General features: G+C 40.8%; 1 protein-coding gene across 3 annotated transcripts in view; it reads left to right on the top strand.

The window, feature by feature from the left end:
* Positions 1–19,193, top strand: part of LOC115178844 (mitogen-activated protein kinase kinase kinase kinase 3) — a 119,333-nt gene that overhangs the window by 42,903 nt on the left and 57,237 nt on the right. For all 3 annotated transcript variants that reach the window (XM_029740205.1, XM_029740204.1, XM_029740206.1), the window contains 5 exons: positions 13,516–13,606; positions 14,152–14,216; positions 17,187–17,242; positions 17,664–17,711; positions 18,272–18,314. In XM_029740205.1, the coding sequence (XP_029596065.1) occupies positions 13,516–13,606; positions 14,152–14,216; positions 17,187–17,242; positions 17,664–17,711; positions 18,272–18,314 (303 nt within the window). The remainder of the gene's footprint in view (positions 1–13,515; positions 13,607–14,151; positions 14,217–17,186; positions 17,243–17,663; positions 17,712–18,271; positions 18,315–19,193) is intronic.

The following is a 19,193-nucleotide window of genomic DNA, read 5'->3' as shown; positions in this document are numbered from 1 at the left end:
GTGTCAACAAATGGTAACGTACCCTGTTATTGCCTAGAAAGCTCTGGAGATTTTCATACCGTTTGTTACAACATATCTTTGCGAGCAATCCTTTGAGGATGCTGGACATAAAAACGAAGAAAAGGAACAGACTTTGTTGCGAAAATGACATGAGAGTGGCACTTGCCAAGGTGAAGCCGCGCATTTCTGAACTGGTCTCTGAAAGGCAACAGCAGAAGTCACACTGATTTGCAGTAAATATTCATTATTATGTTTTTGTTTTTGTGTGAAAATCATGTTTTAATGGTTTTGTTCTTTGAACACTGATGTTGATGCATGGTTCATTTTGTGCACCAGTAAAATATATACCTATGTTTTGAATGTTATTTTTCCAATTAAGAAGGGTTCGGTGAATGCGCATATGAAACTGGTGGGGGTCAGTACCTCCAACAAGGTTAAGAACCACTGTTTTAAGGACATTACATCAACGTTGGATCAGCCTGTAGTGTGGTTTTCCACTTTAATTTTGAGTGTGACTCCAAATCCAGACCTCCATGGGTTGATAAATTGGATTTCCATTGATTTATTTTTGTGTGATTTTGTTGTCAGCACATTCAACTATGTAAAGAAAAAAGTATTTCATAAGATTATTTCATTCATTCAGATCTAGGATGTGTTATTTTAGTGTTCCCTTTATTTTTTTGAGCAGTATATATATACAAAAATCACACAAAAATAATCAATAAAAATAATCAATAAATAAAAGTGTTCATTCAGTATTGTTGTAATTGTCATTATTACAAATATACAACAATACTGAATGAACACTTTTATTTTAACTTAATATAATACATCAATAAAATCAATTTAGTCTCAAACAAACATGTTCAAACATGTTCAATTTGGTTTAAATAATGCAAAAAGAAGAAAGTAAAAGTGCAATATTTGCCATGTAAAAAAGCTAACGTTTAAGTTCCTTGCTCAGAATATGAGAAAGCTCGTGGTTCCTTTTAACATGAGTCTTCAATATTTCCAGGTAAGAAGTTTTAGGCTGTAGTTATTATAGGAATTATAGGACTATTTCTCTCTATACCATTTGTATTTCATATACCTTTGACTATTGGATGTTCTTATAGGCACTATAGTATTGCCAGCCTAATCTCGGGAGTTGATAGGCTTGAAGTCATAACCTGTTATGGCTAGGGGGCAGTATTTTCACGGCCGGATAAAAAACGTACCCGATTTAATCGGATTATTACTCCTGCCTAGAATATGCATATAATTATTAGCTTTGGATAGAAAACAATCAAAAGTTTCTAAAACTGTTTGAATGGTGTCTGTGAGTATAACAGAACTCATTTGGCAGGCCAAAACCTGAGAAGATTCTGTACAGGAAGTACCCTGTCTGACCATTTCTTGCCCTTCTTGATTATCTCTATCCATTACAGAGGATCTCTGCTGTTACGTGACACTTCCTACGGCTCCCATGGGATCTCAGAAGGCGGCAAAAAGCTGAATCGTGGCTTTGCAGGCTCTGGCTGAAAAACATTAGCGCGTTTGGATAGTGGCCAGTAACAGTACTATGAGACTCAGGCTCGTGCACGAGAGGATAGCATGCTTTTATTTTCTCTCTCTTTGTACGTTTACACATTTTCCCGGTCGGAATATTATCGCTTTTTTACGAGAAAAATGGCATAAAAATTGATTTTAAACAGGGGTTGACATGCTTCGAAGTACTGTAATGAAATATTTAGAAATCTTTAGTCACGAAATGCGCCATGCTCGTGACCCTTATTTACACTTCGGATAGTGTCTTGAACGCACGAACAAAACGTCGCTGTTGGAACATAACTATGGATTATTTGGGACCAAACCAACATTTGTTATTGAAGTAGAAGTCCTGGGAGTGCATTCTGACGAAGAACACCAAAGGTAATCAAACTTTTCTAATAGTAAATCGGAGTTTGGTGAAGGCTAAACTTGCTGGGTGTCTAAATAGCTAGCCCTGTGATGCCGGGCTATCTACTGAGAATATTGCAAAATGTGCTTTCACCGAAAAGCTATTTTAAAATCGGACATATCGAGTGCATAGAGGAGTTCTGTATCTATAATTGTTAAAATAATTGTTATGTTTTTTGTGAACGTTTATCGTGAGTAATTTAGTAAATTCACCGGAGGTTTGCGGGGGGTATGCTAGTTCTGAACGTCACATGCTAATGTAAAAAAGCTGGTTTTTGATATAAATATGAACTTGATTGAACAAAACATGCATGCATTGTATAACATAATGTCCTAGGGTTGTCATCTGATGAAGATCATCCAAGGTTAGTGCTGCATTTAGTTGTGGTTTTGTTTTTTGTGACATTATATGCTAGCTTGAAAAATGGGTGTCTGATTATTTCTGGCTGGGTACTCTGCTGACATAATCTAATGTTTTGCTTTCGCTGTAAAGCCTTTTTGAAATCGGACAGTGTGGTTAGATTAACGAGAGTCTTTAAAATGCTGTAAAATAGTCATATGTTTGAAAAATAGAAGTTTTCGGATTTTAGAGGAGTTTGTATTTCGCGCCACGCCCATCATTTGATATTGGAGCAGGTGTTCCGCTAGCGGAACATCTAGATGTAAGAGGTTTTTAAGTCATAAACAGCGCTGTGCTTGAAGCACTGCGACGAGATGCTTGCAAATGCAGGAATGTGCTGTTTGAATGAATGCTTACGAGCCTGCTGCTACCTACCACCGCTCAGTCAGACTGCTCTGTCAAATATCAAATCGTAGACTTAATTATAATATAATAACACACAGAAATACGAGCCTTAGGTCATTAATTCGGTAAAATCCGTAAACTATAATTTCGAAAACAAAACGTTTATTCTTTCAGTGAAATACGGAACCGTTCCGTATTTTATCTAATGGGTGGCATCCCTAAATCGAAATATTGCTGTTACATTGCACGACCTTCAATGTTATGTCATTATTATGTACAATTCTGGCAAATTAATTACGGTCTTTGTTAGGAAGAAATGGTCTTCACACCGTTCGCAATAAGCCAGGCAGCCCAAACTGCTGCATATACCCTGACTCTGCTTGCACAGAATGCAAGAAAAGTGACACAATTTCCCTAGTTAAAAGAAATTCATGTTAGTAGGCAATATTAACTAAATATGCAGGTTTAAAAATATATACTTATGTATTGATTTTAAGAAAGGCATTGATGTTTATGGTTAGGTACACATTGGTGCAACGACAGTTCTTTTTTCGCGAATGCTTGTTAAATCATCACCCGTTTGGCAAAGTAGGCTGTGATTCAATGTTAAATTAACAGGCACAGCATCGATTATATGCAAGGCGGGACAAGCTTGATAAACTAGTAATATCATCAACCATGTGTAGTTAACCAATCAATCTTAACATAATCACTAGTTTTCATAAGATAAGTATAATGCTAGCTAGAAACTTACCTTGGCTCCTTGCTGCACTCGCGTAACAGGTAGTCAGCCTGCCACGCAGTCTCCTCGTGGAGTGCAATGTAATCGGTGACCAAAAATGCCGATTACCGATTGTTATGAAAACTGGCCCTAATTAATCTGCCATTCTGATTAATCGGTCGACCTCTATCGTGCATCCCTACTTTTGAGCTACGTATAACACTAATTCCAAATCAACCAATAGCCCTAACACCTCTTAATACGAAATCTGAGAGGTTCGGATAGATATAAGCAATATCACGAAAACATTTGACGACAAAGTGGAGCTATTACCTTATTGCTTATACCTATCCAGTCCAATTTCAGATCTATTTCAGATCTACAAATGGGTGGCTAGGGGTCAATGTGGAGTTTAGAACATCTCATTCTGTACAGTCGTATGATATTGTATTGGTATTTTACTGACTCTAATAGGTATGGTGCTATTAGAATCCGAATCAAACAACGATTCAATACATCTTATTAACATTTTGGTCTTAGTTGACTTTCATAATAATTTTACAGTTAACTGTTGCTGCTATAGTCGAATCAACCCATGGGGTGGGAACTGGTGGGTGTAGGCTAGGCTAGACTAAAGAAATGTTTACTTACTTTTTCTTTCTATGAATCAACAGGGATTCACTTTGAGTTTGGCTTGTTAGACTGACAGTCAGCAGGTGGTAGGCTTGATGGACTGTGTGTGAGTGTGTGTGCACGTGTGTACGGGCATGGGTGCGGTTATCTGTGCGTGTGGGCGTGTGTGCGTGTGTACGTGTACAGATATGCAGCCTGAGGCTTGTGGGGTACTATCTGATGATGCGGATGGTAAGAGTTCAGAACAGGAAGTAGCCTCTGCTTGTGCGAAGCACGCTTGTGTGTGTATATGACCACTAATATTCAACTTTCATGCAGTCCGTTAAATATACAGTACAGAATAGGATCTTGATTTGAATACCCTGTTGCTAGAGTACATTCCTACAGTACAGGACATTTAAAACTTGTGGTGTATTAGAGGTTTTTAAAAAGGCTTCTGAAGTTTGGAATTTCCACTTTGACATATGAAAATGTCCATTAATTATAATCCACATTAAAAAAATAAAAAATCCTGTTGCTGCAGGATTATTTGTCTGCTGTAGCAAACTGGCTCAAATGAAGTTCCTACATCTGTAGTTATCCAATGTTGACTTTCATCATTTTGTGTGTATGTGTGCTAGAGGTCGACCGATTTAATCGGAATGGCCGATTTAATTAGGGCCGATTTAAAGTTTTCATAACAATCGGAAATTGGTCATTTTTTTTAGACCTTTATTTAACTAGGCAAGTCAGTTAAGAACACATTCTTATTTTCAATGACGGCCTAGGAACGGTGGGTTAACTGCCTTGTTCAGGGGCAGAACGACAGATTTTTACCTTGTCAGCTCGGGGATTCAATCTTGCAACCTTACTGTTAACTAGTCCAACGCTCTAACCACCTGCTTTACATTGCACTTCACGAGGAGCCTGCATGTTACGCGAATCCAGTAAGAAGCCCAGGTAAGTTGCTAGCTAGCATTAAACTTATCTTATAAAAAACAATCAATCAATCATAATCACTAGTTAACTACACACGGTTGATGATATTACTAGTTTATCTAGCCTGTCCTGCGTTGCATATAATCGCTTAGGTACACGTTGCTCCAACCATAAACATCAATGCCTTTCTTAAAATCAATACACAAGTATATATTTTTAAACCTGCATATTTAGTTAATATTGCCTGCTAACATGAATTTCTTTTAACTAGGAAAATGTGTCAATACTCTTGCAAACAGAGTCAGGGTATATGCAGCAGTTTTGGCCGCCTGGCTAGTTGCGAACTGTGAAGACTATTTCTTCCTAACAAAGACAGCCGACTTCGCCAAACGGGGGATGATTTAACAAAAGCGCATTTGCTAAAAAGCACAATCGTTGCACGACTGTACCTAACTTTAAACATCAATGCCTTTCTTAAAATCAATACACAGAAGTATATATTTTTAAACCTGCATATTTAGCTAAAAGAAATCCAGGTTAGCAGGCAAAATTAACCAGGTGAAATTGTGTCATTTTGCGTTCATTGCACGCAGAGTCAGGGTATATGCAACAGTTTGGGCCGCCTGGCTCGTTGCGAACTAATTTGCCAGAATTTTACATAATTATGACATAACATTGAAGGTTGTGCAATGTAACAGGAATATTTAGACTTAGGGATGCCACCCGTTAGATAAAATATGGAACGGTTCCGTATTTCACTGACAGGAAAAACGTTTTGTTTTCGAGATGATAGTTTCCGGATTCGACCATATTAATGACCGAAGGCTCGTATTTCTGTGTGTTATTATATTATAATTAAGTCTATGATTTGATAGAGCAGTCTGACTGAGCGATGGTAGGCAGCAGCAGGCTCGTAAGCGTTCATTGAAACAGCACTTTCGTGCGTTTGCCAGCAGCCCTTCGCAATGCATTGCGCTGTTTATGACTTCAAGCCTGTCAACTCCCAAGATTAGGCTGGTGTAACCGATGTGAAATGGCTAGCTAGTTAGCCGGGTGCGCGCTAATAGCGTTTCAAACGTCACTCGCTCTGAGACTTGGAGTAGTTGTTTCCCCTTGCTCTGCATGGGTAACGCTGCTTCGAGGGTGGCTGTTGTCGATGTGTTCCTGGTTCGAGCCCAGGTAGGAGCGAGGAGAGGGACGGAAGCTATACTGTTACACTGGCAATAATAAAGTGCCTATAAGAACATACAATAGTCAAAGGTATATGAAATACAAATTGTATAGAGAGAAATAGTCCTATAATTCCTTTAATAACTACAACCTAAAACTTCTTACCTGGGAATATTACATTTACATTTTAGTCATTTAGCTGACGCTCTTATCCAGAGCGACTTACAGTAGTGAATGCATACATTTCATACAATTTCATACATATCATACATTTTTTTTCTGTGCTGGCCCCCCGTGGGAATCGAACCCACAACCCTGGTGTTGCAAACACCATGCTCTACCAACTGAGCTACTTGGAAGGCTATTGAAGACTCATGTTAAAAGGAACCACCAGCTTTCATATGGTCTCATGTTCTGAGCAAGGAACTTAAACGTTAGCTCTTTTACATGGCAAATATTGCACTTTTACTTTCTTCTCCAACACTTTGTTTTTGCATTATTTAAACCAAATTGAACATGTTTCATTATTTATTTGAGACTAAATTGATTTTATTGATGTATTATATTAAGTAAAAATAAGTGTTCATTCAGTATTGTTGTAATTGTCATTATTACAAATAAATAAATAAAAAAAAATGGCCGATTTAATCGGCATCGGCTTTTTTGGTCCTCCAATAATTGGTATCGGCATTGAAAAATCATAATCGGTCGACCTCTAATGTGTGCACGTGTGGCCGTGTGTGTTGTTGTCCTTGTACGTGAGTATGTTCTTCAACAACCAAAGCTATTCTTGGGCGGAAGGTTGAGGGGTCAGTCAGCATTGAACCCCCCCTGACTCTCCCAATCCTCTCCTTTTAATGTCAAACCACCTCTTTACCATATCCTCTGTGACAGCTCCTGCCTTGCTTTTGGGTTGTGTCCCAAATGGCACCCTATTCCCTTTTTAGAAAAAAACTAAATAAACATGCACTACATAGGGAATAGGGTGCCATTTGGGAAGCAGCTTTAGTATTGACACTCAAGACTAGAGTATTTCTGCAAGGCTTTTGGACTAGGGGACCTCTGTCGTAGCGCTTTTAACTTTAATAGGCACTATTGATTTGCTGCAAGTTCCCTCTCCCTCCCTTCGTGTGTCTATTCTTGTAAGGACACTGCATAATTCTACAATAACAGGAATTGATTTGGGGTTTATTTGTGGCATATTCTTAGGTTGTGCTCATGCTATGGTCATTTCTAACATTTGATTTGTGTCAGTTGTGTTATCATCCACAGCTGATTGTAAACCATGTTTTATTTATTTAAAGGGATAGTAAGCCAAATGACAAAATGACATATTTGTAACCTTACCTTGTGAGCAGTTCTTACAGAGTCTCATTGTCCATGGCATAGACTGCGTTCAGGGTAAGGAAACAAATAAGACATTTTGTAATTTGGGTGAACTATCCCTTTAATCTTAAACAGGTGTGGATTGTAATACAACTGATATGCCCCATATCTTTAAATGTTCATTAATGAGTTCCATAGAACCATATTCTATACAACATCACATGGTCTTCTATGCAGAGGCCTGTGTGACGGAGTTAACATGCAGGACTGGCGCAGAGGGACGTGCGAGGCATCAATCAAATCAATAGGCCAATAGGAGTGTATTTTGCCCTCTGCATGTAGTCGCTCAAGGCACTTTTTTCAAGGCCATCTTTATGAAAGATCATCAATGTTAGGTGTGTGAGTCAGTTTATCATAAAAGAACACTGTACTGTGAAGTTGTTGGGAATACCAGTCACTTCAAGGTTGCGTCTCTAATGACTATTCCCTATGCAGTGAACTACTTTTGACCAGGGCCCTTTGGGCTCTGGTTAAAAATAGTGACTTATCATTTGTGACACATCCACGGGCTTAAGACAACGTCCAAGATGGGGTTTCTGATGTTGTTTGAACTTTCCATGCTGATGTCTATGGGTTAAATGCATTATTTTCTTCTTACAGTACATTAGAGGTAGAGAATGCACCAGACATGGCTTTGATGGTTTGCTAGATTGACAGTGACAATTGGAGCTGGAAAGGGGTCAGAAGCTTTAAAGAGTGAGAGAGAGTGTGTGTGTGCCCAGATTTATCAGGTGGACCACATACAGTCGATTTCGGCCTGGAGGTCTCTTATTAGCCATTCACGCTAACGCACTGCAGGAACCCCATCTAACATTAATGTGGCCAAGGTTTTCCCCTATCTCCTTAAAATGCCAACAGCGCGGCATGACGAGGGGAAGGTGCCACAATCCACTGTGACAGCGTGGAGTGACATGGAGGTGCTTGTCAGTACGCATCACGGCCAGGGCAGCAAGCACTCTTGACAGATGTCGCCATGGTGTCCATGAGTGTGTTTCTTGGTGACGGTCGATGGCTCAAGACGTGTCGTCAATGCCAGGACCATGGAAACCTATGTAGCCTAGACATAGGCTGAGTGATTAACTATTATAGTGTGTGGAGTGGACTAACACACAGACACACCAAGGGTGAGCGGCTGGGGCCAACCCGAGTGGCGCAGTGGTCTAAGACACTGCATTGCTGTGCTAGCTGTGCCACTAGAGATTCTGGGTTAGAGTTCAGGCTCTGTCGCATGCCGTCCGTGATCGAGAGTCTCATGGGGCGGCGCACCATTGGCCCAGCATTGTCCGGGTTAGGGGAGGGTTTGGCTGGCAGGGATGTCCTTGTCCCATCGCGCACTAGCGACTCCTGTGGTGGGCCGGGTGCAGTGCACGCTGACACGGTCGCCAGGTGTACGGTGTTTCCTCCGACACATTTGTGCGGCTGGCTTCCGGGTTAAGTGGGCATTGTGTCAAGAAGCAGTGCGGCTTGGCTGGGTTGTGTTTTGGTGGACGCACGGCTCTCGACCTTCGCCTCTCCCGAGTCCGTACGGGAGTTGCAGCAATGAGACAAGACTGTAACTACCAATTGGATACCATGAAATTGGGGAGGAAAAAGGGTTAAAAGACAAAATAATGGGTGGGCGGCTAACACCCTCTAACATGTCTGTAACGGTTATCTGTGGAAGAAGGAGTAGACCAAAGCGCAGCGTGGTACGTGTTCATGATGTTTATTATAACTGAACACTGAAACAAAACACTAAACGCAACAGCTCTGTCAGGTGAACACACCAAACAGAAAACAACTACCCACACCAACCCTGTGGGAAAAGGCTACCTAAGTATGGTTCCCAATCAGAGACAACGATAGACAGCTGTCCCTGATTGAGAGCCATACCCGGCCAAAACAAAGAAATACCAAAACATAGAAAAAGGAACATGGAATGCCCACACTAAGTCACACCCTGGCCTAACCAAAATAGAGAATAAAAACCTCTCTATGGCCAGGGTGTGACAATGTCACAGTTAACCAACGCCGGACACCATATTCAGCACCTTGTTATATCTGCCAGTCTGTTTCAATCTCAAATGTAAAACTGTTTCCCAAAGATGCTTTCAATGCAAGCCCAACTAATATTCCCTAGCAACAGTTTGCTGGGATCTCATTGGCTCATCTCGCTTTAGTGGCATGCTGTGCAGAATTCAAATAAGTCATTTAATATGTGCTTTTTTGACTTGTTCCAATTTGTTCTAATCTGTGTTTGATTTTCAAATGGCATCACGGTCACAAATTCATTTTCATTTGGGCTGGCTGCCAGGCTTTATATTCATCTTGTGCTTTGTGATGTTCATGTACAGTCCAAGAATCTGGGTTAGAGGCTGCCAAGATCTTTGGAACTGCTCCAATAGATTGCAACGCAGCCAATCTGTTTGCACAAGGCTCCCTCCCCCAAATCTCGATCCTGTTCATTAGGGCATGCAACTGGAAAAGTTTTTAAAAACATTTTGCAACGAAAAACCAAAATGAGCGTTTCTGTTTAATTCCGTTTTCTTCCGTTTGGTGCCTAATGAGCACAACCGTGATGACTTCCAGTCCTCCATGGTATTTGCCAATATTTGCTGTTCAATTAGCCAACATGAGATCATATTATGAGGTCCTTGCTTACTGTCAGCGTATGTGAGCATCCCAAAGGGGGCATCCTATTGCTTAGTACACTGCTTTATTCCATGTCACCTTGGATGAAAGGAAAAATTCACTACTGTTTGCTAAATAGTCCAAATTAAAACTACCATTGGTCCGTACAGTTACAATATTTAAGTGCTTAGTGACCAGAATGTAATTATTAAACATTGTTTTGTAACTGCAGATAAATACTTAATTCCATGTATTTGTAGGATATTGTGGTCAAAAAGAATACATAAGATTAAATTAATGACAAAAGAAAAAAATATACTTTTTGAGTTATTGTTACGCCATGTTCTTAACTTTAAAAAAAAATGTAAGCAATTCAGCTAACATTACATCTCTGTAATAAGCCAGTAAATCTCCACTTGTGTTCTAAATATAACATATTTATAAATTGTTTTGAGTCCAAAGACTCATTCTGGCAAGCTCGAGATAAGTGTGCAGGAGTTTATCCAAAGTCACTCCTTTGGTATTAGCACGTAGAGGTGATGGCAGTCCGTAGTAAGGCGTCTCCCCCAGTCCTACATGCCCCTAGATGGTGATCTTGGGTCAGTTTAGCCTTTTCCCCACTAATGGTTAAGGTTATAATTGGAGCAGGAGACGCTAATCCTGGATCTGTACCTAGGGGAAACTTCAACCAGAGTATCCTACACAGTCAGTCCCTCTCTCCAATCTCTTCCGTACTGGGAAAATGTCACTGCGTCACCGGAGAAGGACAGGCTCACCACGACAGGAAGCACCAGGGCCATCTGACCTTGGTCACTGTTGAAAGTGAATCCTGGGACGCTCCCTCGGGAGGAGGGCCGTAAGCAGAAAAAGACCCGCAAACCCCCCCCCCCCCACCGATATTTAATTCATCATAGGGTCCGTGTAAACTTTATTAATAGGGCTTTTTGTTTTTGCTGCGGCGCTAACTCTATTCACAACCCTCGCCTTGCATATCTAGCATGTTCCATACATTTTAATGAGCCATTACATAAACCAGCATACATATTTATTTTCATCTCTCATTGAGGCTACAGAAGGGATTTTGAATGCAGAGCGAATGACAGGCTTAGAAATATTGAAGAGTGGCGAGAGAGAGGTGTTAAAAAAAAACATAGATCAGCTTTTTAATGAGGCCTGGAGCGTCCATCATTAAGCCAGCAGTCACACTAAAGTGACTTTGTTCTCTCTCTCTCTCCTGCAAAGCGTTTGTCCCGCCGCGCATGAGATGACGCACATGCTTATAGATGTTGAGATCCGAGCCAGAGATCAAGGTCAGCCCAGATCGGCGCCGTCAGGTCCACAAACCCCAGGGGACATTGTCGGAGAAAAAAAAAGGAAAGAAAGTGATTCTCGCCCAATCAGCCAATCAACCGGGCCCTGCCTTCAGTCCCTTGGGCCAATCGAAGGCGAGGGAGAGCTTCATGAGCAGTCATTTCTCGTTAAAACCAATAAACGTGCCCTGCTTCTCCCTCTGAAGAAGCATCGGGTGGAGCTGCACTCGATTGCTCTGCCTGGGAGAAATGCGCTGACATAGCAACAGTGCTGATGGAGAGTGCGGGATTTGAATGGGCGGCACGCATCCCGTATTGACAGAAGTGCTAAAATCGAAATGCAAGCATCCCCAGTGGGTTTTAATCAAGGGCTATTTACTGCCGCCTTGTCATTGAGATAATTTCTTATCTGTGAGTGGGTGTGCACGTGCATGTGTTTGAGTGCAACCTCAAGGAGACATGCCTCTAAAACGTAGCTTCTATTGGTTTCTATATCCCCAGTTTCCAAGTCCATCGCACTCCCCTGCATTAGAATAACGTTGAGTGTCAGGAAACACTGGCCTTCTGGTGGTGTTGACAAGCTGCCAAACTGAATATTCCCAGCCTGTGTAATTATGATCTGTGGAATTGATTCCCCTCAGTGATCGTAGTTGGACGTCGTGCGGCTCATTGATTCTGAGATGTATGGTCCTCATTTGGGAGGTGTGTAGCTTAAAGTTTGCACCGATAGCTTTGCCGGTTTGACAGATGCCTTCATCAAAAGGGACTAGCATAGATTACAAATAACGCATTGATTCTGCTAAATCAATCCTCCGAGCCATTATCTCTGCGCATCGGGTCAGTATGCAGACTATTGCACAGTTTGTAATTGTCTGCTTACTTTTTGGCCCATTCTGTAAGTTCCCAACTAGTCTTGCCAGAGTGCTTTGGTTCAGCGAGGTGGTCCAATCGTGTCTGTATAAAAAAATATATATAATTCAAACAAATTTTATGCCATTTTATTCATGTAGAAGCAGCTTAAGTTCCTTTTAAAGTGTTTCAGTGTTTCATTGTGGACATACACTACCGGTCCAAAGTTTTAGAACACCTACTAATTCAAGGGTTTTTCTTTAGTTTCTACATTGTAGAATAGTAGTGAAGACGTCAAAACTGTGAAATAACACATATGGAATCATATATTAACCAAAAAGTGTTAAACAAATCAAAATGTATTTTATATTTGAGATTCTTCAAATAGCCACCCTTTGCCTTGATGACAGCTTTGCACACTCTTGGCATTCTCTCAACCAGCTTCACCTGGAATGCTTTTCCAACAGTCTTGAAGGAGTTTCCACATATGCTGAGCCAACAAGTGCTCAGCATATGTGGGAACTCCTTCAAGACTGTTGGAAAAGCATTTTCCTTCACTCCGCTAGTTTCATCATAGATCTTGATGGGTCTTGCCACTGCACTTTCAAAGTTCTTGAAATGTTCCGTATTGACCGACCTTCATATCTTAAAGTAATGATGGACTGTCGTTTCTCTTTGCTTATTTGAGCTGTTCTTGCCATAATATGGACTTGGTCTTTACCAAATAGGGCTATCTTCTGTATACCACCCCTACCTTGTCACAACACAACTGATTGGCTGAAATGCATTGAGAAGGAAAGAAATTCCACAAATTAACTTTTAAGAAGGCACACCTGTTAATTGAAATGCATTCCAGGTGACTACCTCATGAAGCTTTTTCAGAGAATGCCAAGAGTGTGCAAAGCTCTCATCAAGGCTAAGGGTGGCTATTTGAAGAATCTCAAATATAAAATATATTTGATTTGTTTAACACTTTTTTGGTTACTACATGATTCCATATGTGTTATTTCATATTTTTCATGTCTTCACTGTTATTCTACAAAGTAGAAAATAGTAAAAAGAAAGAAAAACCCTTGAATGAGTAGGTGTTCTAGAACTTTTGACCGGTAGTGTACACAAAACATATTCAAGTTTGTATACATTTATGTGTGTATGTGTTTATAAATGTGTGTTTATGTACGTATGTTAATTTGTCTCTCTTCTCACCTTGCCTCACGTCTGCCGTCTCTCCACAGGAGAGGACTTTGTGGTGGTGCAGCAGGAAATCGTCATGATGAAGGACTGCAAGCATTCTAACATCGTGGCCTACTTTGGCAGTTACTTAAGGTAGCATATTTAAAGGGCCGTACCCCGTGCTTCCTCCGCCACCATCCCTAACCTACCCTTCCCTCCTCCACCCCTGCCCTGGCTCAGTCAATTCCCAGCCACTCTCAGGCTTTGTAGTACACACACACACACAGGCTCAGCATAGAGTTGTTCTCCACTGCAGCCAAGCTACGGTCAGAGCCTCCGTTCCAAGCCGCACTAACGGTTGCATGCTAACAATGTGGCTAATTGCTAACTCCGGGGAAATGCTTTGTATTGAACTGCTCAAGACAAGGGGAGGTGAGGGAGGTGGAGGGTGGCCATTTTGAGAAGTTTTAACGCATTGGTTGGCCGGAGGGCAGTTGTGGCCTAATAGCCAAACCGCATCATGCTGTGTCACAACCTAGAAAAAGACTCCCAAAAGCATTCATCCATACTCTCGCTCTGCCCCCCCCCCCCCCCCCGCCAGACTCCACCCCGCCTCTTTGCTTTTGCTTTTCTCTCGGACTATTTTGAGCCGTACAGTATCGATTGTAATGTAATTTGTTTCCTTTTGCTCTTTACAGGAGAGATAAATTATGGATATGTATGGAATATTGCGGGGGAGGGTCCCTACAAGACATATATCACGGTAAGCATACACAACAACATACAGTGCACAAACACACACACACACACACATACACACGCGCACACAAGCATTTGAAAATTCAATACGTTTCGGTGTATGGTTTAAGCTAATTCCTCACTCAAGCTAGATGTCCTCTTACTAGGGGTACGTCCCAAATGGCACCCTATTCCCTTTTATAGTACACTACTTTATAGTACGGCCCAGGGGGAATCGGTTGCCATGTAGGACGTAACCTAGCTCCTACCACATAACCAGACAGACAGTTAACAGATTCTTATTACGCTTTTTCTTCTTCTTGTCTTGGTCGTTAAAGGGATCATCTGCAGTTGCTACATCCATTTTTGGACTTTAAAAGAGATGATATATATCCATTTTATTTTAGAAGAATGTAACTTAGAAATTGCCTCACGCGCTTAGTTCAGCTGTCTTACCCCATCACAACCCAAAATATAAGCTGGTTTTACGCCAATATTTGTAGACGTTGTAGTTGTAAACAAAAACTGTATAGATTTAAAACATGGCTAAAACTTTAAGTTTGATGTCATGGGTGATCAGTTTTTTCATCCATAGCTCCATCTATACATTTGAGTAGTTACATTTCTTCAGCCCCATCCCTGAGCTATTTACGAAAGTACTGGTGGCGTGACCACTTTGTAATTGTTCGAACTGCAGATCGCCCATTTAAAGAACAGGTCATTAGAGCAGCCGTCTTTTAGCAGCTGTTGTTGCACTTGTGTGCACACACAGACACACACATACACACACTCACACAGAGACGGTGTTGATTTTGCTCGTAATGGCGGTGCTGGGCTCAGTCGGCTGCGAGGCCCCTCATTAGAGAGACAGAACAGCAGTCGACACCACCAACTACCGTTGATCTCATCCTCCCACCTATCGGCTCCCCGCTGCCACGGAGACGACACGCTGCTCATAATGTCCCCAACCCTAGGCTCCGTCTAGGTCTCCGGAGTAAATAGAGGGTCACCGAAACGGAAGGCTTGCGTGCTCGGCGCACTGTCCCTCGTGGCCTTCACAATGCCCAGTAGGTTTGTCGCATCGTTACATTCCTTTAACCTCCATCGTTTAGTTGTTGGATATTCTTAACAAGGCTTAAGGGGGCATGTTGATTAGTCTAACATAGCTTCCTCTCCTTTTCTCCTTTCCATCTGCATTGATCTGAACATGGAGGATAGGTGAAAGCAGTATGGTAGACCCTAGCTGGGAGTATGCTGTCACCTGTATAGGTTATTTCGGGTCAGTGCCGATGAAAGAAAGAATATAAAGGAAGGAGGTAATTTTAGACTGAGTTTTCCGATTTAAACATGTTAGGTTCTAACTCGCGGACGATTAGTAAATCTCAAACCCAAGTTTATTCACCCTATGGGTCAGACAGCTGAACAAACAAAGACATGTTTCCACCAGCACAAGTATATATACCCCAATTTGGGTGAAGTCTCCTCCTTCCCTCTAAACATTACATCTTTATTTCTAGGTAGGAAGTTAAGTGATGCGGTTAATAAACTGTTCCTTCTCCCTTAATGTGACCTGACCTGACCTCTGCCCCCATTCCTCACTAATCCACAGCTCTCCACCCTTATCAGTGACTGCAACCGTTTCATTGCCTTTCCTTTACACATGTCCAAACTTAATTGACTCCACCATATACATTCCTCCTTCAGATAACCATTAACTTCTGGTGTAGAAACCAGACTGTGGCCCTTCTCCTTTCCAAAGGATACCTGATGATTAACAATATTTCACGTTTAGAAGTCAGAACCCATCAAACAGGATCAATGAGTTAGCCAGCTAACCTGTGTAACTATTTAGAAGTAAATTCCTCATTTTTTGGAAAGATAAGCTTGAAAGGGGCGGCAGGTGGTGGTTAGAGTGGTTAGAGCGTTGGACTAGTAACCGAAAGGTTGCAAGATCGATCCCCGAGCTGACAAGGTAAAAATCTGTCGTTCTGCCACTGAACGAGGGAGTTATAACCCACTGTTCCAAGGCTGTCATTGAAAATAAGAATTTGTTCTTAACTGCCTTGCCTAGTTAAATAAAGGTAAAATATAAAGAATAAAATGGGAACGTTATAATTGAATCAACTGGCTAACTTGGTGACCCTGCTTTTTGATATACCCCTTAGAGCTGTAAGAGAAAGTTAGTTTAATTAACTCCATCATGTGACTAACTGCATCTTTTAATCAGAGCCCAATCAACTGGTGCCATCATGACTTGCAATCTACTTAGTAGAACGTTTAAGAAGATTAGTCTCTCAATGGTATGGCCAAAGCACTCCCACACAGCCTAGGATTGGAGCAGGATAGAGTACGATGTGTGTTCTCACTCAAACTGAAGACAGGCAGACAGACAGACATGTGAGTCAATTCCGGAGGATCATGTTTGAATAGACTGTTATTTTATTTGATTATACAGGCGATCTCATCGAGAATATGCAATTTACTGTATACTACTATAAATGTTATCGAAATCTAAGAAGAACGTAGGAATCTAGCTCTGTCTAATTCAGTAGCAAATATATTTTTGTTCTGTTTTTAATAGGGTCCTGTTGTGCCTGGTCTGTTCAGTCCAGTTATAACTATTCTAGAGTCCCAATAATGACCTTCAAATAACCTAACGTTGCCAGGTAAAGCTGTCAGATCAACATCCAATTGTGAACCCTGAACCTACATTGCCCACCTTGAACCCCTATTGTTGATTTGTGGTTGAAGCTGAGGTTAAATGACACAAAAACTGTACATTTTTAGGGGCAAATTTAACCAACAAGCAATATTGATGTAACTTGAAATGCAGATGTGTGCCCACATAAGACCTTTAGCTGAAATAATACTAATGAAATACATGATACATTTGAGTTCAGGTACCAGATGTTATCTCAATAACCAATGGCGAGGAACCTTTTAATAAAGCACCAGTGTTTCTCAGGCTCCAACCATGTCTCTCCTTATCTTTCAGTGACGGGGCCTCTTACAGAATCACAAATAGCCTACATGTCTCGAGAAACTCTTCAGGTACGTCCATTCAGTTTGCCTCTTCCAGCACTCAAGCATTCACTCTTCTTCAGACAGATGTCTTTCAGCTCAAAGCCTTTGAACTGCCTCTTACTTTTGATTTTATCCATCCGCTCGAAATGAGATTGAAAACGGGCGTTGGCAATAGCAACATCGTAGGACTATTGTTGTTATTGATTTGTTCGATTTTGATACACACAACTATTATATCATAATAAATCCACTATTACAAATCCTCCAAAAATAAGTAAACAGACTGTTCCTTTCCTGGTAAAATGACAATTCTCTTATGCTTTGGAAAAGTATGTGGCTGATTTTGGTTGAATGTGAATTGGCTTAAAAGGGACACCGTATTAGGATGGGATATTATTTGTGAAGAGGTCAATAGACTGACTCACTGTCTGCATTTTCCCCTCCACAGGGTCTCTACTATCTACACAACAAAGGGAAAATGCACAGAGACATAAAAGTAAGGTGGGAAAATGGCAGGTTCCATTGCATAGAATAGAATTGAGTGCACAAAGGTAAGGTGGGACAGGGACAATAACCGTTTCAGGCATTGTGTAAATTAGGATAGAATAGAGTTTATTGTCCTCTTCAAGAAAATAATTTTACACAAGCTTGTACCTACACTCAAATAGACCAATAACACCTTCACCCAGACATGTACAAAAAACATTTACAGTAGTTTAGTGTGTTCCTCTGGAATTTCTTGGCATAGATGGGTAATAGCCATTATAAAAACATTTCTGACACTAATAGCCACCATTTTAATCCCCAACAAGACATCTTTCAAAGTCACTTCAGGCTTTTCCCGTTTGGTCGTTCCCATGTGAAGTTGCGTTCGATAGATAGCCTTGTTAAGAGACTGCTGCATAAATGAAACTGCATTGAAAATGTGCAGATACAAGTTAGTTAGACATTTGATATGTTGTTGAGAAAAAATATGTAAAAACGTACTAAATGCTTACATAAGCCTATGCAACTGCAAATCCATTGAAGTTGTAATTTTCTTTTATCTGCACAAAGGGAGCAAACATACTGTTGACGGACAACGGGTACGTCAAACTAGGTAAGGACTCCAGACGTCCAACTGTTTTCTTTGATGTGTGTGTTTCAATATGATGAATAATGGCAATTGGTGAGTATGTGAATCGCCACCTGGCGATGATTGACAAGCTGTTAATTGCGCTTGGCTGTGAATAGCACCTTCTGCTTTCACATTGTGTGTGTGTGTGTGTGTGTGTGTGTGTGTGTGTGTGTGTGTGTGTGTGTGTGTGTGTGTGTGTGTTTATGTTCAATGTGTGTGTGTTTTTATATTCAATGTGTATAGTAGGCTAAATCAATTCTGAGATGCTTGGACAGTGATTGGAGTAATTGTATATCAGTGCTACCACTACAATTTATATCATATTCCTTTTGGAAATATTACCTGCACCAGCTTACAAAAAATGTAAATTACTACAATGCATGAGCATTGCATGATTTTCATTGATTTCAACATTGCTATGCATAATTTATAATTTACTACAGAGCGAACCAGGCTTAGGAAATGGTCATCAAACATTTATTAGACATTCACTGTATTAGTGATAAACTGTTGATTGCATTTGGACATTTACAGCTGAAGTTGGAAGTTTACATACACTTAGGTTGGAGTCACCAAAACTATTTTTTCAACCACTCCACACATTTCTTGTTAACAAACTATAGTTTTGGTAAGTCGGTTAGGACATCTACTTTGTACATGACACGAGTAATTTTTCCAACCATTGTTTACAGACAGATTATTTCACTTATAATTCACTGTATCACAATTCCAGTGGGTAAGAAGTTTACATACACTAAGTTGACTGTGCCTTTAAACAGCTTGGAAAATTCCAGAAAATGATGTCATGGCTTTTTTCTGATAGGCTAATTGACATCATTTGAGTCAATTGGAGGTGCACCT

The sequence above is a fragment of the Salmo trutta genome, chromosome 38 (assembly GCF_901001165.1).
Source record: "Salmo trutta chromosome 38, fSalTru1.1, whole genome shotgun sequence".
NCBI classification, from domain to species: Eukaryota; Metazoa; Chordata; class Actinopteri; order Salmoniformes; family Salmonidae; genus Salmo; species Salmo trutta.
The sequence above is the reverse complement of the archived record's forward strand: the minus strand, read 5'-3'. Positions and strand labels throughout refer to the sequence as shown.